We start from the raw sequence: 24,089 nt of genomic DNA on the forward strand, positions 1-24,089 counted from the left end.
CCGGTCCTTCCGCCAGACCCGCCCCCCTCCGGCCCGGCCCGGCCCGGCTCCCCGCCCGGGGCGAGGGGCGCTGCTGGACCCCCGGCACTTCCGCCCGGCCCGGCCCGGCCCGGCTCCCCGCCCGGGGCGAGGGGCGCTGCTGGACCCCCGGCACTTCCGCCCGGCCCGGCCCGGCCCCTCACCAGCTCGTACAGGTTGCTGACCCCGCCCCGCTCCGGCCCCCTCCTGCCGCGGCCCGGCTCCGGCTCCGGCTCCGCCCCCGCCCCCTCGGGGCCCAGCCGCAGCCCCCCCGGCTCCAGGGGCTCCTGGCCCCGCTGCTCCCCCCGCAGCCTCCGCAGGGCCCGCCGCGACATGGAGCCCGCCTCGGCCCCGCCTCTCTGCTGCGCCTGCGCGACAGGCGACGAGCGCGACTCCGCGGCCGAACGGCACAGTGGCCCTGCGCGCATGCGCTGCTCTCCGTTCGGCCCCCTGTGTCACGCTCCGTCCTCGGGCGTGAACGGCGTGAGATAAGTTGCAGCGGGACCCAGCTGAGTCCCGCGCGCCCCCTAGAGGCAGCCAGGGGCGGATCTCACTTCGCATCGCAGCAGGAGCCCCCCGACTCTGCTGAGCTCCGGGGCCGGCTGCAGCGAGCCCCTCCCTGGCCTGGGAGCCCCCCATCTGCCTCCGGGGGGAGCCCCTGCTGACCCAGGTGTTTGTGTAAGGAAGTAGAGACAAGGAGTGGGCACAATATTGGCATCACGCGCTGTGTGCCACCAAGCCCGGGTAGGGTGACACTGACCAGACAGCACGTGTGAACAATCGGGACGGGGTGGGGGGTAATAGGAGCCTATATAAAAAAAAGCCCCAAATATCGGAACTGTCCCTATAAAATGGGGACATCTGGTCACCCTGGGCCCGGTCCGTCCGAGGTAGCCTCATGCACTTCAGGCCATGCTGGCTAAGCACTTGCCTGCCAGAAGGAATTGAAATCCCCCATGACTCTCGGCACGTCCAGGAGCAAAGGAGAGAAGCAGGCACCTGTCTGTCTAGTGCTTATACGTAAACCAGGGGGTGGCGTGTCAGGGCAGGAGGTGACTGCTGCAGAAGCCATGAGCACAGACCCTCCCCCCTTCTACCCCTCCCCCCTTCTCGATTTAAGTAAGTGGTTCAGGGCAAGGACCGTCGATTCCAGGTGCAGAGCCGAGCACAATGTGGTGTCATTCCTGGCTGGGCTATGGCACTACCATAAAAACATGATTCTAGTCATAATAATGTGCTCTTCTCTTATTGCCTCATTCCCAGGCCTCTCCACCCCAGCCCTGAACACCCACTTCTCCCATAGACATCTCTGTGCTGCCTCTTCTGCCTGGAGCATGTAATTGGGGTGCTCCCTTGCCTGGGGCGGAATGGCCCTACCTATGGCACGTACCCATGTACATTGGCCAAACCGGACAGTCTCTACGTAAAAGAATAAATGGACACAAATCAGTCAAGAATTTATAACATTCAAAAACCAGTCAGAGAACACTTCAACCTCCTTGGTCACTCAATTACAGACCGAAAAGTCACAATTATTCAACAAAAAAACTTCAAAAACAGACTCCAACGTGGAACTGCAGAACTAGAAATAATTTGCAAACTGGACATCATTAAATTAGGCTTGAATAAAGACTGGGAGTGGATGAGTCATTACACAAACTAAAAACTATTTCCCCATGTTAATTTTCCCCCTACTGTTACTCACACCTTCTTGTCAACTGTTTGAAATGGACCATCCGGATTATCACTACAAAAGTTTTTTTTCTCCTGCTAATAGTCCACCTTAATCAATTAATCTCATTAGAGTTGGTATGGCAACACCCATTTTTTCATTTTCTCTATATCTATATCTATCTATCTATCTATCTTCCTACTGGATTTTCAACTCCATGCATCTGACGAAGTGGGTTTTAGCCCATGAAAGTTTATGCCCAAATAAATCTGTTAGTCTCGAAGATGCCACAAGGACTCCTGTTCTTTTTCCATTAGAGGAGAGTAAATCTTTATTCCCTACCCGCTGCTGCCCCCTCCTGCTGTCTACTGAGCAGGCACAACAGGGCTTAGCGTTCAGCTCCTAACAAGGTGGAACAGATGCTCCTGCATCTCGTGTTATCAATAGTCCCCATCCATCTGCAGTTTTCAAGAGCTGCCCCTTTATCCTTCCTACACACATCACAAAACTGCTCCAGTGCTAAGCTGGCAGCATACAGGGAATGGACAGTTTGTGCAGATTACTGAGAGCTCTAGGAACGTGCAATACCCTCATCTGCGGCTCCGGTTCCTTCCTGCGCTCTGGGCTCTGTCTGGGTTCTCTCTGCCAGCTCCTCCCCCACTTCCGAAAATAAAGGGCCTGGCAGCGCGTGAACAAGTGACATTGGGAGGGACATGCTGCTCAGATGGGGCTGTGTTCCTCCAGCACAGTGTGGGCGTGTGTGTTACACACCAGTGTGGTTCCTCAGCCTGTGCAGATAGCACAGTGACGCTTGTGAGCAGAGGGAGTGCAGGGTTATGCAAACCAGTTCACCCAGTGCCCCAGCCCTGTCGATCATGCATCTGAGAGCCACGTTTATACATATGTTAATGAAACCTGCTAGGGGTGAGAGACACTGGCAAACGGAGGCTCACACTGATACGGCACCTGCTGCTCCGATGACAGAGACCTTCCTGCTGCTGGCTGTCACCCGGGTGCCTTTCTCCAGCACTGAAATTCATACAGACACAAACAACAGTGCCAGGTCCCGGGGGGCACCAGCCAGCCCTGGTATGGAAAGCCTGTCCCCACCTCTGAGCTCACCATCTCGACAGGAGAAAGCCATCCACAGCAGGAACAAAGCAATTCAGCCAGTCTGGAAAAGCCCCTTGCTGGGTTCCAGTGCTGCCCACCGGGATGGCTGCACCAGTAACCACAGGAGGGCACTCGCTCTGCAAGCTGAAGGCTCCCGTTCAAGGCGCCAAACTCAGCCGTAGCATAAACAAGTGCAGCTCTCTAGGGCTTGTTTGGACAGAGACCTTTCTTCGATTGTGAGTTCTATGGGGCAGGGCTGTGTCACTGGACGTGTGTGTGTAGAGCCAGCACAATGGGGCCCCAGCCCTGACTGCAGCCTCTGGCTTAAACTCCAACACAAACACCTGAATACGTAGGAAACATGAATACGAATTTAGGGACGAGGTGCTGAAAAAGTTCCTGGGGAAAGCGCTCGCCTTCCTCTTCTCAATACAAGCCGAGCGTGGGCTGGCCCAGCAAGCCTGCTGCCCTGGACGCCTCCTCTTGCCCCCCGCCCCATTTCAGTAGCTCTCTGTGGCTCAGTGCAGCTGCTACTCCTGGGGACGTTCTGCACCAGAACATGTCACATTCTGCGCACAATATTTTAAAATTCTGCAAGTTTTATTTGTCAATAAATAAATGCGGAGGCTCCAGCATGGCAGTGGGGAGCACAGGCCAGTGACTTGTGGAAGGTGGAAGATCACCCTGCAGCCCCCGCACGCCCAGGACACAGACTCAGCAGTGAGGCTGTGCCCGACCCTGACACCGCACAAGACCTGGGCTTGCCCCAGAAACCCTGGGGTAGGCAGCATCCAAGTGTGAAGGGGATCAGTGTGGGGGGGATCCAGGTCTGTGGTGAGAGAATTTTGTGTGGGACAATCTGGGTGCAGGCAGCTAAGTGGGGGGTCTAGGTGTGGGGGGATCTGGATGCGCAGAGGCTCGTTAGGGTCGTGGGTTCCAGGTGCAGGAGCAGTTGGACTCTGCAGGGGCTTCCAGGTGAAGGTGGTTGGGGCTCAGCAGAAGGGTCTGGGTGTGGGGGGCTCAGGGTGGTGCGGGGGGTGGGGCATCAGGGTGGGGGTCTGGAGGCGGGGGTCTGGGTGCAGGAGGGCTCCAGATGCAGGGGTTGAGGTTCAATGGGGTGGGGTTTGGGTCTGGAGGTTCTGGATGTACCCGGTGAGGCTTGGCAGCAGTGTCTGGGTAGGGGAGGTCCGGATGCACGGGAGTTAGGGGGATGGGGGAGCAGCTCCCATACAGTGACCCCTCCCCCTGCAGCTGAGGAGCGATGGGGGAAGGAAGCAGGGGAGGATGCTGAGCTTCCTGCAGCTGGGGGAGGTTTCTGAGGGGTGGGTCTGATAACTCCAGACACTGCTTGCAGGGGAAGAGGAAGTCCCGTCCTCTCCTGCCTCCAGCCCAGCTGGGACTAGCAGCTGATCCCGGCTCAGGGTAGGAGCCACTGGCTGGGGTGTCCCCAGCCCCATGGTGATTTATCACTCCACCGGCTGCTCTGGGTGTTTGAAGCAATGTATCTGCTCAGCTAGGGACTGGTGCGTGACTGCTCTTGCAGCTTCCCTTTGTTTCCCTGTTAGAAAGTCATTTTTCTGCAGGAAAGCAAAGAAATCTGCGGGGGACATTAATTCTACGCACGCAGAGGCGCAAAATTCCCCCAGGAGTAAGCTACAGCACTGTCTGTGTCGGCCTCCCTCCACCCATAGCTACCCCACCAGCTTCCCCACTTCCCCAGCCCAGAAATCAGTACATGCTGACAAAGCATTACGAAACAGCCACTGCAGCTCAAAATAGGGATTTATTAGTATGGGAGCAACCATATGTACAAGAGCAACCATGCCAGTCCAGGTGCACGTTATTTACAGTGTACATTTCATCTGTACAGGATGGGCTTTGTACAAAACATTGGCCGATGGGTCAGCCATGGACAGGACACGTGGGCGGAGTCACCCTCATTTGCACGTGCCTGTCAACGCTGACAGGGGCAGGAGGATGAGTTATTGCAGACAGTGGGCAGGATGATAAGGCATTGTCGTTCTTATGTGTCAGCAAAATGTGGTCGAGTCAAAACAGGGAGAAGCGAGCGGGGTGGCGCCAAGGCAGGCTAACCTCAGAAACCAGCGCCCATGGGCAGTAGAGCACCAGGGGTTTCTGCCAGGATGGTCTCTTCAGCGTGGAGAGGGGCTGCTAGGTCGTGGAGTCTGCAGGGGCGTCCCCCTGGCTTCCCCTATCACACATTGTGCAGTTTCCCAGGGAGGATGCCCCTTCCCCCAAATGCTGCCAGGTCCCATCCAGGCCTGGTTTGCCAGAGCTCAGTCCCTTCGTGCTGTGTGCAGAGATCCACTAGCAATTACTGACTTGATTTATGAGCACGAGCCAGTTGCCAGGCTGAGGCCTGATCTACAGTGCAAAGTTTTGCGGCAGCTGTGTTGGCTAGGAGTGTGAAAAGTCCCTCTCCCACCTGACCTCGCTAGGCTGGCTAACGCCCCAGTGTAGACAGTCAGACCAGCACAGCTATTTTGTTTGGGGAACTGGTATGAACTATCCCACCAAAGCACGCGTTTAAGCTGCATCCCCACTAGAAGGGTTTGCCAGTGTAACCAGCAAACCATTTCTAGTGTAGACAAGGCCTGAGTGTCTGTCTGGCCAGCTGCAGGCACAAACCCAATCTGCCCATGTAGTCAGCCTGTGTGAAAGTGCAAAGTTGGCACTCCATGGCATGGGCCCGTGGTTTCTGAGCCACTAAAAAGCAGGTCCTTCCCCGGGACTTGTTTGGGCCTAGTAGGCATGTGTAGTTTGTATTTCCCTGTGTCACAAGACACAACACACCCAGGTGGTGGCACATTGTGGAATAGTCCCTTTAGTTCACACGGCTTGGGTGCTTTACCTGGACCGCAGCATGTGGGCAGGCACAGTCTGTGGGGAGACACCCGCCCACTGAGGAAACCTGATGCAGGAGCATGATTTTGTTTGGCCCAATTCCCCAGGCCTCTCTTGGCCCTGGGCAGGGAGGAGGGCATGGTGTCACTCAGCCTCCATAGGCCGGGCTACTTCGCACAAAGCATGCTCTAGACAAATACATTCGATGGGACTGGACTTGCTCTGGGTGGCCTGGGCAAGACACCTCCCTTCTCTGTGCTTTTGTCTTCCCACCTGTGCTTGGGGATAGTGATGGCCTGGCTCCCTGGGGCTGGGCAGCCCCTTTAATGCAAAGCCCTCCTCCGTATTATTACTATTAATTGCAGGGCACTGCCGGGGGCAGGGGATGCTTCACAGGCCACAGGAGCATGGCTGGCTTCATTCTAACCAAGCAGCAGCCTCGCATGCTCTGCATGACCATGTGGCCAGCCTGTCCCTGGCTGCCTGCGGCTGCTCTCCCCCACTGCCGCACACGTACACTCAGACACGGCGCAGCCGGCCACCAGCCCAGCCCTGCCCGGAGCGAGCCCCGATGCCACACGCAGCCTTGCAGCACAAAGACAAACACGTCCTCCCAGCCGAGTGTCCGGTACAAAACCAGCGTCTGACTAAATCCAGCCAGTGCCTGCTCCACCGCCAGGGACAGGGGCACTGACAGCACCAGGCAGCCAGAGCAGCGAAGGGAAGGGAGCGGTGGGGGCAGGCAGTCACTGGAGATCCCCATGATCCTGGCTCAATGACTGAGCTAGAAAGGACCCATGAAAAGCCTTTGCTCTCAGTAATGCACAGGGGGTCTCCCCATGGGGAGCAGGGGGCCCCAGTCTGCTCCTTGGGGCAAGGCCACGCACCCCCCTCACTGAACCTCACAAGGCTCAAAACCCACTGGCTCCCAGGACAGGCGCTCGGGCCGTCACAAGCACTATGCCCTGGATTCAAACATAGGGCCTAAGACCAGCCAGGGCTTCTAGCCAGCCCAGCTCCGCCAGGTGCTTTCGGTGGGAACTGAGCCCCGGGGGCCTCCCAGCCCCGGCAGCCGTTGACACCAAGGGATGAGCTGGAGAGGAACGATGCCAGGCTGGGCGGGCAGAGGAGGGGGTCTACAGCCTGCGTCCCTGATCCCAATGGCAGGGGTTTGGCCACATGGCAGAACCAGCACGTTGCCTTGTGCTAGCCAGCAGCACACACAGGCCCAGGAGCTAGGACTCCGTTCCTTCCAGGCGAGTCAGAAGCAATGTAAACAGAAGGGTCTGAACAGTTCCTCCCCCAACACGTTTAGGGTCCCCACCTTCCAGACAGATCGCCCCAGCCTGCTCCGGGACCCCGAGGAACCGGGCAGGACCAGCTGCCCAGGTGGGAAGGAAGGAAACACGCACTCCGACAGATCTGAGAGAAGCTGGGCTCCGAGTCACATCCTGGGTCCTGCCCATCCTCAGCCAGAGCAAGGGATTGGGTCCTTCTGCCCTCCCATGGGGAGACACCGAGCTAGTGGGGTCCCGGCTGTGCAACACGTGGCTTCCGACACTAGTCCCGCTGGCTGAGGTGCCATCTCGCTGGTCACTAATGTCTATAAATATAGAGCTGTATATATATCATCTATGTACATACGCACACCTCCACTAGCAGGGCATCGCAATGGAGGTCTAAGAGCGGCACGAGCGGTCAGGCTGGGGGCAAGCAGCGGTGTTTGCAGCATGCCAGGGAAGGATGGCTGGCAATTTTTAGGCAGCAGGGTCATCTGGAAGCCATCTTGGTTTGGTTCTTGCGCACGGATGTCGGTGGGGGTGGGAGGTGATGCCCAGAGAGTCCCAGCTCGCTGGGAGGTGTGCTCATTGGAGAGCCAATTTCTGCCAAGGTGCTAACACTGCGGAGTTGCTTGTGAGCCTGGCTCCTGGTGCCTGTGAAGCTGCCAGGGCCAGGCCCGGCGGGGCGGCAGAGGAGTCCTTCACTGGGGTTTGGCAATGCGGGTGGGCTGGATGTAGAGGGATTGCGTCTTCCTGCCCTTGCGCGGCGTGGCGTTCAGGATGTCCATGCTCTTCCGGCTCGAGCTGATGACATCGGTCACGAAGCTGGTGCAGTCACAGCAGATGTCCTTCAAGATGGAGCCGTGGGTGTAGATGTGGGGGAACTCCGCTTCCACCTTCCGCCAGTGCAGGGAGCTGCAAGACACAACCATGAGAAGCAGCCGTCCCCTTGGAAATACCTCCCTGCTCTGTGTAAGGACTCAGAGCCCCCCCAGCCCAGGGAACTGCCAAGCCTATGATTTGCATTCTCCAGTGCTGGGGACGACGCCCCCTCGTAGCCTTGCCAGAGATCAGTCACAGAGAGAGAAAGGGGCGGGAGGGAAGGACAGAACTCGGTGGGGCACATGCTACTCCTGAGGGCATTCTGTACCAACAAATTACAAATTCTGCACCAACAAATTACGAATTCTGCACCAAAAAATTAAAAATTCTGCGCAATATTTTAAAATTCTGCAAAATTCTGCAAATTTGATTTGTCAAATAAATGTGGAGGCTCCAGCATGGCAGTGGAGAGCACAGGCCATTGGCTGCACAGAGGTGGGAAATCACTGTGCAGCTCCCCCATAGGGACACAGCAGTGAGGCTGCACCCAACCCTGACACAGCGCAAGGACCGGGTCTGCCTCAGAAACCCCCAGGGCCCTGCCCCTCTGTGCCAGGTGCACCAGGTGTGGACAGGCAGCTCAGCAAGGCAGGATCCAAGAGTGGGGAGGTTCAGTGTGGGGGGATCCAGGTGTGGGTTGAGAGTGCAGGGTAGGGAGCAGGGTCTTCCCCAGTCCTGCTTCCTACCCCACTGTGATTTACCTCTCTGCTGGCTGCCCTGGGCACCCAAAACATACTGCTGGGGAGGGTCACATGACTGCTCTTGTGGTTTCCCTTTGCTTCCCCATCACAAAGTCATTTTTCTGCAGGGAAGCATAGAAATTTGCGGGGGACATAAATTCTGCGCATGCACAGTGGCGCAGAATTCTCCCAGGAGTAACATGCAAGCGAAGTTGGAGATGGATCCATCAAATCAGACCGCACAGGAACAGCCAGAGAGGTAGGATGAAAACCAGGAGGGCCCGGAGCCATGAAAATTCAGGGAGCACATTACGGCACACAGGAGCATAGAGCATCCTCGAGGTCGAGGAAGTGTGCGGTGGAATACAGCCCTCGTACTTAGCCAGGAGTTGGTGGCTGGAGATGTTGGTGGGAGTGGGTTTGGTGGAGTGGAGAAGCTGCAGCTGGACTAGAGGATCCAGAAAGGAGCTAGAGGAGAGATTCAAGGCAATGGCTGTAGCCAGCAGGATCACTGAGCCTGGAGGGGATGGGGAGGTGGGTGGGTTTGACAAGGGAGGAGACCAGAGCATGTCTGCATTGTGGGGGAGGAGCCTGAACAGTGGTGGGCCTTGACAGATTGGAGATCATGGAAGGGTGGGTTAGAGATGCAGTGAGTGACACTGCAGGGGGTGAGGAGGGAGCTCAGCTCTTGAGAGATGAGAGGGAACAGCACCTGGCGAGCCCGGGGCAGGCAGCAGGTCACACTTGGAGGTGAGAGTCGGGGGTGCTCAGGGATTTACTGGTGGGGGCGAAGTTGCCAAGGAGGGCACAGGGACTGTGAGGGAAGGCAGAAGGGGAGCCAGGTGTCGAAGTCAGAGAGGAAGCCTGGCCAAGGAGGGGTCAGGGAGATGGTAGGGGACAGCTGCATGGCAGAGAAGACACCAGCACAGGGCGTGGCTGTGTTGGGAGGAGATGTGACGATGGTGCTCCCCACTCTGGTTTGTCTCGTGCCCTGCCCGGGGTGCACGGAGCTGTGCAACCAACCCAACGCTCTGCACAGGAACCACCAGGAAACAAAGAGAAGGGACAGCCCAATACACCCCACCTCTGCCAAAGGGCCATTTTCAGATGTCTGTGGGATCTGGAGAGGGATGCCTGGCTCTCTACGGCCTGTGGTGCCCATCAGCCCAGCTACATAGGGGAAAGACTATTGGTTCACTTCGTCCCAATCCGTCCCGTCCCCCACCCCACCCTGCCGCCAGCGGGGGCTGCACCACGGCTTTAGCACTGGGCGCTGCTAGCACAGACACCTACATCACCCAAGGGCCTGATCCTGCATTCCTCACATCCCCCATGGCTTCAGCCAATGCAGCCTCAGGCTTCTAGGTCACCCTGCCTCTGGCTCTCCTGATATCTGGCCCCTTGTCCAGTGGCTCCAGATCCCGGGACCAGGTGCCAGCAGCGGGAAGGTTGTACTGGAGAGGCCACGCACCCACTGTACTGGACGAGGGCCTTGCTGCAGAGCCGGGGTGGGGCAGCAGGAAGCACTGGGGGGAACTTACTGGAAGGCATCTCTCCTCCTCAGCAGCAGAGCTTTGGCATTCAGAGATCCGGGGAGGTTCTCGAAGCCCAGGGCGTAGACGGGAATGTGAGCAAGCTTCTTCGAAGGCATCTTAATCTGCAGGAGAAGCAGCAGAGGTCAGTGTCAGGTGGGCACCTGGGCACTTTCTGAGCTGCTGCCACGGCCACCGGCCATCCAGCACAGCTGCACCAACACGTATGTCCTGTCCTGTGCCTGACACGGGGAAAAGGGGCAAGTTCCCCAGGCCAGAGGTAGCCACAAAAGCGAGCCAGCTTGAAGCCGAAGTCCTGTGTTCCCACCCAGAGGATTTCCTGGCTGAGATCGCGGCTCACCTAAGCTGGGTGACTTACGCAGGGATTGGGCCATGTTCTGTGCCAGCTTGTGCCCAAGGAGGGACCGTAACGTGCTTAGCACAGCTCTCAGCACTGAGCTCACACAACCACAGCATCACTCCAAGCAAATGCTTTCCCACAGGCCCCAGCTCCCCGCACTGAGGGTCCCCCCGTGTCCGCGTCATTTCTGACCAGGCCACTTCCTGCAGCAGAGGTGGGGAGCGGTGGCCCGAAGGTTACAAGTCAGTTAAATGCAGGGGCGTTGTAACAGTTTGTACAGGGGTGCTGAGAGCCAGTGAACAAAACCAAACCCTGTGGATAATGGAAACCACTTCAAGCCAGGGGGGGCAGCAGCCTCTCCCCCAGCACCCGGAGGTCCAGCACCCCTGGTTAAATATGGGGGCCACAAAGAATCAGCCCCCTGACCCTTCCCACTGTGCTATGGCCATTGTCCTACATGGTGGGGGGACCATGGTGACCAGGAGTTAGCTAAGCAGGGGCCCCAAAATGCTACAGTGCCTGCCCTTCTGCTGCCAGCCCACAGCCAGTTCAGCACTGCTCCGCCTTGGCACAGCGGGTACCTTCACATGCCCACTGCGGGGCTTCCGCCCCATCACGATCCCACTGGCACGCTGCACTCTGAGATCACTGCCAGACCTGCTACTTTGGGGGGGGGGGACGACAGTGTCCAAAAATGAGACAAGGTGCAGGTGCCCACAGAGTAAAGTGGCAGGAGGCCCCAGACAATGGGCACAATGAGGATGGTTCTCTTGGGACTGATTCACGAAGTGTCTCTTACCTTCAGGCTGCAGGAGGTGCAGACGGATCTAAAAGTAGAGAGAGAATCGTAAGGGTCAGTAAAGAACCTCATTCCCCTGCTCCCCGTGCACCCACCCCCCAAAGCAGGGGACCTTTCGCTCACCTCTTGCAGAAGACACAGGCTTGGGGCCAAGAAAACAAAGGGAACTTTGTTCTGCAGCAGCAGCAGATCTGTAGGTGGAGAAGGGCCAAGGTGAAAGGTCATGGTCTGTATTTGGTAGCATCCCTACACCCCAGGGGCTGTCTGCTGGCCCTTTCCACACATGCTCACGCCCTAGATCCCAGGCAGTCGCTCCCAGGGAGGCCATGGTGCCATCCCATCCCCAGCCCTCACCTTCCCCTTCTTCAGGCTGTTGTAGAGTTCCTTGCTCGGGAGGAATTTCTCCATCTCGGCCTTTACCAGCACCCTGCGCACGTCCATCATCTCCTCCACAGTGAGTGCCAGGCTCTCCACGGGGTGGCTGAACTCCTGGGTGCAGAGAGGGGGAGGGCACTAAGCAGGGCGCAGTCCCGCCCCAGGGCCTGGCTGATCACTGCCCAGCCACAGCCTGACCTGAGCCCCTTTAATGCACAGAGAGGAGGGGCGGCATTTCGGCGGGGAGCGAACGAACCCACGATGTGTCCGTGGCCCAAGCGCCTACAAGGGCCCTGGAGGGGACGCAAGAGGGAGGCATGGAACGGAGACTGACAGGACAGCAGCAGGGACAAGCTCCCAGGCCCTGCCCCTGCCCCCCTCAGCTCCCCTGCATTTGTACCTGGCTGCATGAGGGCCCCACAGCCATGGCGGGGTTTGGACGGGGGGGACGTACAACCAGGCCAGCCATGTGCAGCCATATTCATTCCAGAGAGAAACCCAAATTTGGTGCTCTTTATTTGCATCATTTACTCTGCTATAGTGACTGTGGGGATCAGGTCCCCCAGCCCGGGATCAGTCCTGTTCTGCAGCATCTCCCCAACCCCCCACCCCAGAACTCAGTCAGTGCACTTCTATCCTGACCTACAGCACCCTGTTCATTCTGTCCTAGCCTTCCCCTCCCTCCAGCTCACTGATGCCCCTCAATCCCGACCCGCAGCCCCCACTACTCCAGCCTTGGCTTGCCCCACCCACAGCTCTGCTATGCCCCTCAATCCCGACCTGCAGCCCCCACTACTCCAGCCCTGGCTTGCCCCACCCACAGCTCTGCTATGCCCCTCAATCCCGACACACAGCCCCCACTACTCCAGCCTTGGCTTGCCCCACCCACAGCTCTGCTATGCCCCTCAATCCCGACCCGCAGCCCCCACTACTCCAGCCGTGGCTTGCCCCACCCACAGCTCTGCTGATGCCCCTCAATCCCAACACACAGCCCACACTACTCCAGCCTTGGCTTGCCCCACCCACAGCTCTGCTATGCCCCTCAATCCCGACCCGCAGCCCCCACTACTCCAGCCTTGGCTTGCCCCACCCACAGCTCTGCTATGCCCCTCAATCCCGACCCGCAGCCCCCACTACTCCAGCCTTGGCTTGCCCCACCCACAGCTCTGCTATGCCCCTCAATCCCGACCCGCAGCCCCCACTACTCCAGCCTTGGCTTGCCCCACCCACAGCTCTGCTATGCCCCTCAATCCCGACCCGCAGCCCCCACTACTCCAGCCTTGGCTTGCCCCACCCACAGCTCTGCTATGCCCCTCAATCCCGACCCGCAGCCCCCACTACTCCAGCCTTGGCTTGCCCCACCCACAGCTCTGCTATGCCCCTCAATCCCGACCCGCAGCCCCCACTACTCCAGCCTTGGCTTGCCCCACCCACAGCTCTGCTATGCCCCTCAATCCCGACCCGCAGCCCCCACTACTCCAGCCTTGGCTTGCCCCACCCACAGCTCTGCTATGCCCCTCAATCCCGACCCGCAGCCCCCACTACTCCAGCCTTGGCTTGCCCCACCCACAGCTCTGCTATGCCCCTCAATCCCGACCCGCAGCCCCCACTACTCCAGCCTTGGCTTGCCCCACCCACAGCTCTGCTATGCCCCTCAATCCCGACCCGCAGCCCCCACTACTCCAGCCTTGGCTTGCCCCACCCACAGCTCTGCTATGCCCCTCAATCCCGACCCGCAGCCCCCACTACTCCAGCCTTGGCTTGCCCCACCCACAGCTCTGCTATGCCCCTCAATCCCGACCCGCAGCCCCCACTACTCCAGCCTTGGCTTGCCCCACCCACAGCTCTGCTATGCCCCTCAATCCCGACCCGCAGCCCCCACTACTCCAGCCTTGGCTTGCCCCACCCACAGCTCTGCTATGCCCCTCAATCCCGACCCGCAGCCCCCACTACTCCAGCCTTGGCTTGCCCCACCCACAGCTCTGCTATGCCCCTCAATCCCGACCCGCAGCCCCCACTACTCCAGCCTTGGCTTGCCCCACCCACAGCTCTGCTATGCCCCTCAATCCCGACCCGCAGCCCCCACTACTCCAGCCTTGGCTTGCCCCACCCACAGCTCTGCTATGCCCCTCAATCCCGACCCGCAGCCCCCACTACTCCAGCCTTGGCTTGCCCCACCCACAGCTCTGCTATGCCCCTCAATCCCGACCCGCAGCCCCCACTACTCCAGCCTTGGCTTGCCCCACCCACAGCTCTGCTATGCCCCTCAATCCCGACCCGCAGCCCCCACTACTCCAGCCTTGGCTTGCCCCACCCACAGCTCTGCTATGCCCCTCAATCCCGACCCGCAGCCCCCACTACTCCAGCCTTGGCTTGCCCCACCCACAGCTCTGCTATGCCCCTCAATCCCGACCCGCAGCCCCCACTACTCCAGCCTTGGCTTGCCCCACCCACAGCTCTGCTATGCCCCTCAATCCCGACCCGCAGCCCCCACTACTCCAGCCTTGGCTTGCCCCACCCACAGCTCTGCTATGCCCCTCAATCCCGACCCGCAGCCCCCACTACTCCAGCCTTGGCTTGCCCCACCCACAGCTCTGCTATGCCCCTCAATCCCGACCCGCAGCCCCCACTACTCCAGCCTTGGCTTGCCCCACCCACAGCTCTGCTATGCCCCTCAATCCCGACCCGCAGCCCCCACTACTCCAGCCTTGGCTTGCCCCACCCACAGCTCTGCTATGCCCCTCAATCCCGACCCGCAGCCCCCACTACTCCAGCCTTGGCTTGCCCCACCCACAGCTCTGCTATGCCCCTCAATCCCGACCCGCAGCCCCCACTACTCCAGCCTTGGCTTGCCCCACCCACAGCTCTGCTATGCCCCTCAATCCCGACCCGCAGCCCCCACTACTCCAGCCTTGGCTTGCCCCACCCACAGCTCTGCTATGCCCCTCAATCCCGACCCGCAGCCCCCACTACTCCAGCCTTGGCTTGCCCCACCCACAGCTCTGCTATGCCCCTCAATCCCGACCCGCAGCCCCCACTACTCCAGCCTTGGCTTGCCCCACCCACAGCTCTGCTATGCCCCTCAATCCCGACCCGCAGCCCCCACTACTCCAGCCTTGGCTTGCCCCACCCACAGCTCTGCTATGCCCCTCAATCCCGACCCGCAGCCCCCACTACTCCAGCCTTGGCTTGCCCCACCCACAGCTCTGCTATGCCCCTCAATCCCGACCCGCAGCCCCCACTACTCCAGCCTTGGCTTGCCCCACCCACAGCTCTGCTATGCCCCTCAATCCCGACCCGCAGCCCCCACTACTCCAGCCTTGGCTTGCCCCACCCACAGCTCTGCTATGCCCCTCAATCCCGACCCGCAGCCCCCACTACTCCAGCCTTGGCTTGCCCCACCCACAGCTCTGCTATGCCCCTCAATCCCGACCCGCAGCCCCCACTACTCCAGCCTTGGCTTGCCCCACCCACAGCTCTGCTATGCCCCTCAATCCCGACCCGCAGCCCCCACTACTCCAGCCTTGGCTTGCCCCACCCACAGCTCTGCTATGCCCCTCAATCCCGACCCGCAGCCCCCACTACTCCAGCCTTGGCTTGCCCCACCCACAGCTCTGCTATGCCCCTCAATCCCGACCCGCAGCCCCCACTACTCCAGCCTTGGCTTGTCCCACCCACAGCTCTGCTATGCCCCTCAATCCCGACCCGCAGCCCCCACTACTCCAGCCTTGGCTTGTCCCACCCACAGCTCTGCTATGCCCCTCAATCCCGACACGCAGCCCCCACTACTCCAGCCTTGCCTTGCCCCACCCACAGCTCTGCTATGCCCCTCAATCCCGACCCGCAGCCCCCTGCTGTTCCACTCCAAGCTTCACCCTCCTTCAAGAATGTTGCAAGTAGAGACTAAGCCGCACCAGGCCAGAGCTCAGGGCAAACTGACCAACACTGTCCAATTAATTTCAGGGGGATCTGCCCCCGGCCCCAGCAGCCTGACCATCCTCTTCCACTCACAGGTGTCCCTCCCCAGCAGCAGCCTGAGCCCCAGGCCACGAGCCCCACGGCAACCTGGTGCAATCCGGTCTGGCCTGGCTGCCCCCCGGGGAGCCAACTTTATTGAATCAGGAGTCGGCAGTTTTCTGGCTGTGAACGGGCGTCTCGCTGACATACTGGGGGACCTGGTCAGCACGGCTCAGGGCTCTAGCGCCGGACAGCTCGGATGTATGCAACTCGGACACTTACCAGCCACAGATGCTTGGAGCTGCTGTCTGGGGTGGAGCTGGAGCTGCCCTCTGACCTCTCCTCCACAGCCCCGAGGGAGCCGCGGTCGGCCGTGAGTGGACCAGCGCTAGGTGGGATCTGGTGGTAACTGGCTGGGAACGAACCTGGACGAGAATAACGCAGGCAGCCAGAGTCAGTCCTGCTGAGCTCTGCTCCTCCCTGATCATCAGCCAAGAGGGAGGCTGGGAACCCTCCAGCACAGGACCAGGACCAAGAGGGGCCCGGTGGGAAGGAGACTGCACATGGTCTGGCAGTGGCCAGTGTGAGGAATGAGCTCCAACAACTGCACTTCTTGCTGGGACAGAGCTGGATGCGGGAGTGACACAGAACAGGGCCAGAGCCAAAGGCCATGTGCCACGAGGTGTCTTCTAGAGGTGCAGAGCTTAAGGAGAAGGGAGAACCCTGACAGTGGTTTTGGGGTGTCCTGCAGGGGCCCAGTGCTGCGCTACAACATCCACAGAGGGCAGAAGACTCTGGGCATTGCTAACCAGCAAAGGGTTCCACAGGTGCGGGAACTAAGGGTGCGGGGGGTGCCGCAGCACCCCTAGGATTTACAGGGGCTCTACTCCTGGCCCCGCTCCCGGGGTCCCAGCTGCTGGCTCCGTGCCCGAGGTCCCAGCTGCCGCCTTGCGCCTGGGGCTCCCGCCCATCCCCAGTTGTGGCCCCAGCCTCGGTCCCCTTGCCGCGTCCCCCCCTCCTGGAGCCGTGGCCCTGCTGCTGGCCCCGGTTCTAGGGGGCAGTGAGGGGCACGGACAGGGTAACGGGGGGGTGCAGCTCCCCCACTATAAGAAGTGTTCCAGCACCACTGAAGAGTTCTACACTGTGCAGCTGAGATGCAAAGGAGCTCCTGGCAAGCCAGTACAAACCCGGATTTTGACTGGAGCCTGGCACCCCACTGCAAAGTCTCCTAAGGGGGGGCACCTTCCATTAGCGGGGGAGGGGGGAATGGCGGCCTGAACTGGGATCGCACCTGTGTCCCCTTTGCAGGTGCAATCCCCAGTGCCTCCGGAGAAGCTGCTCTAGGCAGGTGCAGTTCCAGAAGGGGGCGGGGCGGGGGGGAGACAGGGAGGCTGTATCAGCTGGGGAGGGGAAGGGAAGGGAAGGGAAGGTAGGAGGAACTTGCCCTTGGTTTCCATGCTGATCCGTGCAGTATTCATGCTACCTGAGCGGGGTCTTGGCTCAGACTCCCGTGGTGCCAGATACCCTGAATCGGACTGGCTGGTGCCCCTCTCGCTCTGGAACTGGGCCAGGTCCTGTTCAGAGAAGGAACGATCACGCTTCAGGGGGAGCCCTAAGCCAGGCTCCCTCCCCATCTCAGCGCTTGGAGACTCCTCCTCCTGCAAAGGCATACAGAGCAACATGAACATGCAGGCCCTGGGCTGTAAAAGTGCCCCTGTCCTGCAGCTGCCAATGGGCAGCTTTCTGGAGTGCCAGGTCCCTGACCCAGCCTGGCTGGTGCCCTCTGCACCCACTGTCAGCAGCGTCAACACCCTACTGTGCCCAGAGAGCCCATGGAGAGGGCATCTTGGGTGGTGCAATCCATCCCCTGGGAAAATGGTACTGGAGAGATGGCTGCACAGATCCCATCCATCATCAGGCTGTCCTTTCCCCTTCCCATCACTCACCATCAGCTGCTTCCTTCTAGCCCTGTCCAGGTAAAGCGAGCAAAAAGACAAAGAGCTCAGAAAATGGAGCGCCGCTCTGTAACTGCCATGGACGCCCACAGCAAGGAAGCAGAGAGAGCACAGAGCCACAGGGAAGCAGGTTGCCTTGGCAAGGTCTCTCCAGAAATGCTCCTACACCTTGGTAAAAAGGGCATCAAATTGCTGTCTACTCTCATATCCTGTGTCATCCAACTGGACAAGATGCCTAAGATACAGTGGAAAGCTAGGGCGACAGCTACACCAGAGCCAGGAAACCCCTTCTAGCTAGCTACCATCCAAGATCACTTCTGAGCCATGTTTACAGACTTCTGAGTAACTAATTCTGGGAGAAGGATGCTCACAGTAGAGGTGGCTCTGGAGGATGACCAGGCAGACTTCAGACCTAGTAGGAGCATTTGTGACCAAGTTCTTGCTCTTACCACCTCTATAGGAGATGGTTTCCAGCAGGAGGAGAAGACAGGGACAGTGGTTCTCAACTTGACAGCAACATATGATACCGTCTGGCACCCTGGCCTGCTGATCAAGATTTTACCTCCATGGGTTGTTCTGGCTACGGAAATGATGCTTCAGAACAGACAATTCCAAGTGATACTAAGCAAAAAACTGAGCACATTCCGGACCCAGAAGAATGGACTCCCTCAGGGATCTATCTGTTCTTGCTCCAACCTTTTTCATCATATTTATGGATATCTGCCTGCAACAATTTCAAGGTAATTCAAGAATGCAGATGACATCTGCCTGATTCCAAGAGACAGAGACTACAGAAAGACTGAACTAACACACGGCAGCCGTCAGTGGCAATTGCAAGAAGCGGAGACTTAAGCCCGGTATGTCAAAGACCGTGTGGTATCATGCTTTTGTCTCCATCACCTCAAGGCATCATGAGAACTCAACCCTTTCTTGAATGGAGAATGACTAACACATGATCCGAAGCCTGTATGTCTTGGAGTAACTCTACCCTTGCACAAGCCGCACACGGACCTACAAGGATCACCTCACCAAGGTAGCTCAGAAGATTAAGAGCAGACATGGCCTCCTACATAAACTTGCACGCTCAACTTGCATTGTCAAACATTGCTGAATCAAGCCATGAGACCAACAGTAGCCAAAGGCTACCAGCCCTCTCTCATATTCCACCTCCCAGCACTTGTCCAAGACACATGGAAGCGCCTCGCCACCATCTCATCAGCAGAGCCACGTTACCGACCACTTCTATGGAGGAATGGGAACAAGCTGCTCCTCTATAGGAAACACCTTCCTCACTCAGCGTGGTGAGAGAGTGCCTGGCTTCAGGCTGCCACGCTGCCTCCGGGCCAAGCTCCACTGTTTCAGAGGGGGGTGGCAAGGGTGCGATAAATGGCCTCACCTGGGGACTCAGGGACAGCCCTCTGTGATGCAGTTGAGGGCACCACACCCCTAGGAATGGCAGCTCCTCTTGCACTGGCCTATCAGGAGAACTTTCCAGACCCCACACTGCTGATGCCGAGACTACTGACCAGCCATACGATGCCTACCTAAGCCCTTTCGATAGTCTTTTCCAGTATTGACTTAGCTATCTCTCTTTTATCTCCCTACTTTGTATTTTGAACTTTTTGCCATTTTTATTGTGCCACCACAACACCAACACAAACTCTTTACTGGTCAGTCAGTCCAAGAAAGGAGGCAACACAACAAAAGCCCCAGAGAGGCGGAGAGCCTGATCTCCCACCCAGCTGGGAGCCTGGGGCCGTTGCTTCATTTTTTTGAATAAAGAATTTAGTGCTGGCAAGACGCACTGGAGTTCCAGCCGTGTGGCCTCAGCGCAAGCTCCCACACCCCCCGCATCCAGCCAACCATGAGGTCTTCTGTGCTGACACTGCTAAGGAGGCCAGCTCTGCTAGTTGTTTTTGTGGGATGGCCAGAGACCAATACCCAGGCTGGTCCCAACCAGCAGAAAGCAACAGCTTGTAATCCCTGTTGTCCTGGGCTGGATTTGAACTGGTGACCTGGAAGTGAAAGGCATCGCCCTCGGGATGGGAGTACTACCCCTTTGAGGGACAGGCTGAAGCCTACAACTGGGCTAGCCTAGGGGGTAATGAAGGAGGCCCTACCCCACCCTAGAGATGGGCTATAGAAACAGGAAGAGAAAGTTGAGCAGAAGTCATGCAGGTAGCAGTGGGGAATGTTTTTTCCTCAGGCTCTGGGAAACCAGTTTACCCAAAGAGTGTCTGTGAACTTAAGTTTGAGATCTGACCCAGGGCCCTGTGGTGAAGGCCTTAGAAACTTTCCTCTGGCCTGAAGCTCTAGTAGAAGGCCACATGCTATTTATTAGTGTGTGGGGGCTTCTCCTTGCCTGGGCTCTCCGCATGAACCCATTGCGGCCCCACTCAGGGGGAGCTAAGGCAGGGCATGCCCTCCGGGCTGCCAGGGGGCAGGCAGGGACTGCCCCCCCTTACCATAAACAATTCCTGACCCTGGCCCAGCCAGTCTTGTAGAGCCCTCTCTTGCTCCCGCCAAGCCAACAGAAGAACTCCCGACGTACTGGGGGCAGGGCCGTGCCACTGACATCAAGAAGGGTCACGTGGCAGGCTTGAAGGTGAGCTCTGCCCAGCAAAGCGACACAGGGCACTTGGCTTTCAGATACAGAGCCCCTCTGCCATGCTGCTGCACTCATGTCAAGGGCTGTGTCTCCCTGCCAGCCATCCCCTCGCTGCCCCAGAAGATGACACCGATACCAGCAGTCCTGAGCACCCTCCCACCAGTGACCACAGACAAGACCAGCACTTACTTCGGAGATATTCATCTCCTCCATCTCGGCCAGTGTCGGAGCCTTGAGCAGAACCCTTGGCCGCTGGCGCTGGGCAGGGGTGCTTGAGTCGGGTACAGAGAGGTTGATGCAGGAGGTTGACTTCACGTCGCTGGAGCAGGCATTAAGGATGCAGGGCAGGGAGCCAAAACCTGCAAGACAGGGGAGGGGAGAGACTCACACAGGTGCTCAGGGCAGGGCTGGTAGGAGGAGGGGGGGATGGTATCCACCTAGAGGGGCAGGCTTCCCCGTGGCCTAGGGATACCTTAGAGGGGGCTGGGAGGGAAGTGAGTATGAAACCTCTTGCATGGACAGAGCACAGTGCAGGGAACTCCTCACCCAGCCATGGGGCTGGGGGCCAGTGCCGAAGACCTGGACACATGCAGCGAATGGGGCCTAGAGGGCCAGCCCAATGCCGGATGGCTACGTCTCGGCAGGCAGCGGGAAGGAATTGACCTTTGGGGTAGAGCTGCCCGTCATGCCTTCCCCTCAAACTGGGGCAGTTGTGGCCTCCGAGTTTCCTCCCGAGCACAGAGCTCGCTGCACGGGGAGGTGGGAGGGAGGAGCCGTGCATGCTGCCTGGGGGAGAGGGGAGCGGAGCGGGCTGAGGGCTCTGGGAACGTCCTGGGTTCAAACCCTGCTGGCAGCCAGTGCTGGGCACTGTTAATCTGGCATTTGGTTTTGTACAGAACATCTGGAATGGGTCACATTTCAACAGCGCCCTCTGGGGGTTAGGGCTGGAGCTGCTCCCCGAGAGCCTATGATTTCTCTTCCCTGGCAGCTTTCAGAGCGCCCTGCATCCCCCCTCAGGACTCTCACAGATAAGCCAGCGTTTCGGGGGCCCCCACAGGTTCCACATGCTGAGGCAAGGCCGGGGGTGCTGGATGGAGCCAGGCAGCTACATGACTCCCCACTGGAGTGGGCTGGGACGGTACCTTTCTGACCCTGGCGCCGGGTCTCGACTGGGCGAAGTTTTCTCTCTTGTTTGATTTCTTCCAGAATCTTCTCGTGGAGCGTTCTCTGCTTCTGGGGCATGGGGCGCAGCCGCCTCTCGGACGCCTGCAGCAGGGGCAGGAGCAGACGAGACAGGCCACTTAGAACAGAGACGCTGCACTGGGCAGCTGAGAACCTGGGCTGCCCAAACTTCCCCAACCAAGGAGCCCCCGGGCAGCCCCTCGCTTCCCTTACAGAGGTCACATGGCTGCCACTCCTGTTTTTACAAGGACAGCGTGGCCTGTGGAGGAAGAGCACTGTTGGCCTGAGACCTGCCGTCTCCCCAGGCTGCCTGTTCATGTTGGACAGGGGAGTAGCCATGACTGCGCTATCGCCCCATGTAATGTGCTTGGCCCCTCCAGGAGCAGAGATCACAACGGAGCCCACAGAGAGCGCTGGGATTCTCGGTCCGAAAGCCGATGCTGCTGCCCCTGGAGCCAGCCGCGAGGGCACAGTGTTACTCCAGGCGTTCTGCTGAAGGAAGAGCGCCACTAGCTCATGCCAGCAGGGTCCCAGCTGAGCCTCTCTCTGCAGCCCCAGCCGGCAGCAGGTAGGGCCCGCACCTTCGCTCCTCCTCACTAGGCAAGTGCCAGGAAAAGGGGAAAGTGCCCCTGGAAGCGGAGAGGAGAGCAGTCTCCAGTGCTGGGACACTGCACGGGACAAGGGTGTTGCACTGGATTTGAGGGGAGCATATACCCCAGATTGTGATCAGGCTAATAGCAACCATATTATGTGCACTCAGCCACTATGAATTAATGAACTAGAACACCACAGAGTTAAGGGTTAATTTGGAGACAGGCTTTCAGAAGCAAGGTCATAGCTACTGGCAGTTTTACTAATCAGTATGGGAGGAGGGGGAAGAAAAAGTAAATAACAGAGAGTGAAACAAAGATATGTGGATGGACAACCTTGAGTCTAGATGCCTCTGATAGTAAGTGTTTATTGAAAGTTAGGAAAAGTGATGCCTTAGATTATAATGACCCCTACTATGTGTTTAGTAGAAGTTAGTTGTAAAAAGTTCAGATAATACAGGGTATTTGGGAGCAGTCCAGCAGGAAGGCGTTTGGCCAGCGCTGATCTGTGACTGATTACTCAATACTGTCTCAGAATATAGGTAAATATCTGGATGTTCTAGACCTATTGCTTATATCTGTGTGTGCTTAAACCTAATAAATGGCAGTGTTAGACAAAAGCACGCTGACTTGCATTTCTCCTTGGTCAGACAGAATCGCTGAGTTCCCGTTGATTTATTCCTTACACTGCCTGTTGGGGTCTGATAACCCTGGGTAACAAGGGGACAGTGGAGCAAGGCTGCTGACAGACAGTGCGCCAGCCTCTCCCTTCAGTAGGGAGGCTCTTTCACTGAGTCAGCGATTTAGAACCGGTTTCCTCCCGAGGATTCTCACGTGCCCCTGAGCGCCTGGTCAGTCAGAAACCCGCAGTTTGGGCACTACAGAGTTCACCCGGACGTTACCTGTTTCAGTGGCGGCCGTGACCGTATAAAATCCAGAATGCATTCATGGGCATCTTTCTTCACCCTGGGGGGGATGTCACCATCCACCTGGTGGGGAGAGGGATGGGCAGACAGAGGAGGGAGAGTTAATGACTCTACAAAACAGGAAATGACTGCCTGGGAGGAGTACTGTGGAAAGGGATCTGGGGGCCAGAGGGGATCACAAGCTAAATATGAGTAACACTGTTGCAAAAAAAGGACATTGTTCTGGGATGTATTAGCAGGACACAAGAAGTAATTCTTCCGCTTTACTCTACGCTGATTAGGCCTCAACTGGAGTATTGTGTCCAGTTCTGGGCGCCACGTTTCAGGAAAGATGTGGACAAATGGGAGAAAGTCAAGAGAAGAGCAACAAAAATGATTAAAGGGCTAAAAAACATGACCTATGAGGGAAGATTGAAAAAACTGGGTTTGTTTAGTCTGGAGAAGAGAAAACTGAGAGGGGACATGATAACAGGTTTGAAGTACATAAAAGGTTGTTACAAGGAGAAGGAGAAAAATTGCTCTCCTTAACCTCTGAGGATAGGACAAGAAGCAAGGGGCTTAAATTGCAGCAAGGGTGGCTCAGGTTGGACATTAGGGAAAAACTTCCTAACTGTCAGGGTGGTTAAGCACTGGAATGAATTGCCTAGGGAGGTTGTGGAATCTCCATGGTTGGAGATTTTTAAGAGCAGGTTAGACAAACACCTGTCAGGGATGGTCCTGCCTCAGTGCAGGGGACTAGACTAGATGACCTTGTGACACTGCACCCCATATTCTTCATAGTGCTATTATGATATGATTATAGCATATTATGATATATTTTATGCAAGATAAGTCATGTGAGGTGTCATTGGAAAAGTTATGATTTGCTGAATATGATTATCCTCTTTGTATGCATGTGTCATTTGTATCTGAAGTTATAAATACTGACTATGTATCTGTACTTCAAATCTAGTTACACCTGGTAACGCCCCCTAGACAGGATGTGTACCTGGTGGGGAAGGGCCTATTCAGGGCAGTGAGTCATTAGGGAGAACAATAGGCCTTAGGAGAAGCTTATCTCCCACCTGGTGATAAGCCTCCCTGAGAACACTCCAGACAGCCTGTGAGTGATGGCTGCTGTGACTCTACAAGGACATGTGATGCTGGACTCCATCTTGGGATGTCAGTGTTTTTCCACAGACTGGCCTAGGAACCAAGCTTTGGAACAAAGGGTTCCCGCCATATGCAAAAAGCTCTATAAGGCAGGGAGTGACATCACTGGGGTTCTTCACTCCCCACACAAGAAGAGTCCTGG

At 57.8% G+C, this 24,089-nt stretch overlaps 1 protein-coding gene across 1 annotated transcript in view; it reads right to left on the reverse strand.

Annotated features, from left to right (window-relative positions):
• Positions 1-7,081: 7,081 nt before the first annotated feature.
• SPIRE2 (spire type actin nucleation factor 2) overlaps positions 7,082-24,089 on the reverse strand; it is a 43,142-nt gene continuing 26,134 nt past the window's right edge. The window contains exons 6-15 of the mRNA XM_034788858.1: positions 22,772-22,858; positions 21,240-21,363; positions 20,287-20,456; positions 17,018-17,192; positions 15,817-15,959; positions 11,557-11,691; positions 11,326-11,393; positions 11,203-11,230; positions 10,052-10,167; positions 7,082-7,863 (exon numbers count right to left, since the gene is read on the reverse strand). Coding sequence (XP_034644749.1) covers positions 7,650-7,863; positions 10,052-10,167; positions 11,203-11,230; positions 11,326-11,393; positions 11,557-11,691; positions 15,817-15,959; positions 17,018-17,192; positions 20,287-20,456; positions 21,240-21,363; positions 22,772-22,858 — 1,260 coding nt within the window. The 3' untranslated portion in view covers positions 7,082-7,649. The remainder of the gene's footprint in view (positions 7,864-10,051; positions 10,168-11,202; positions 11,231-11,325; positions 11,394-11,556; positions 11,692-15,816; positions 15,960-17,017; positions 17,193-20,286; positions 20,457-21,239; positions 21,364-22,771; positions 22,859-24,089) is intronic.

This window comes from Trachemys scripta, chromosome 13, assembly GCF_013100865.1.
Source record: "Trachemys scripta elegans isolate TJP31775 chromosome 13, CAS_Tse_1.0, whole genome shotgun sequence".
Classification (NCBI taxonomy): Eukaryota; Metazoa; Chordata; order Testudines; family Emydidae; genus Trachemys; species Trachemys scripta.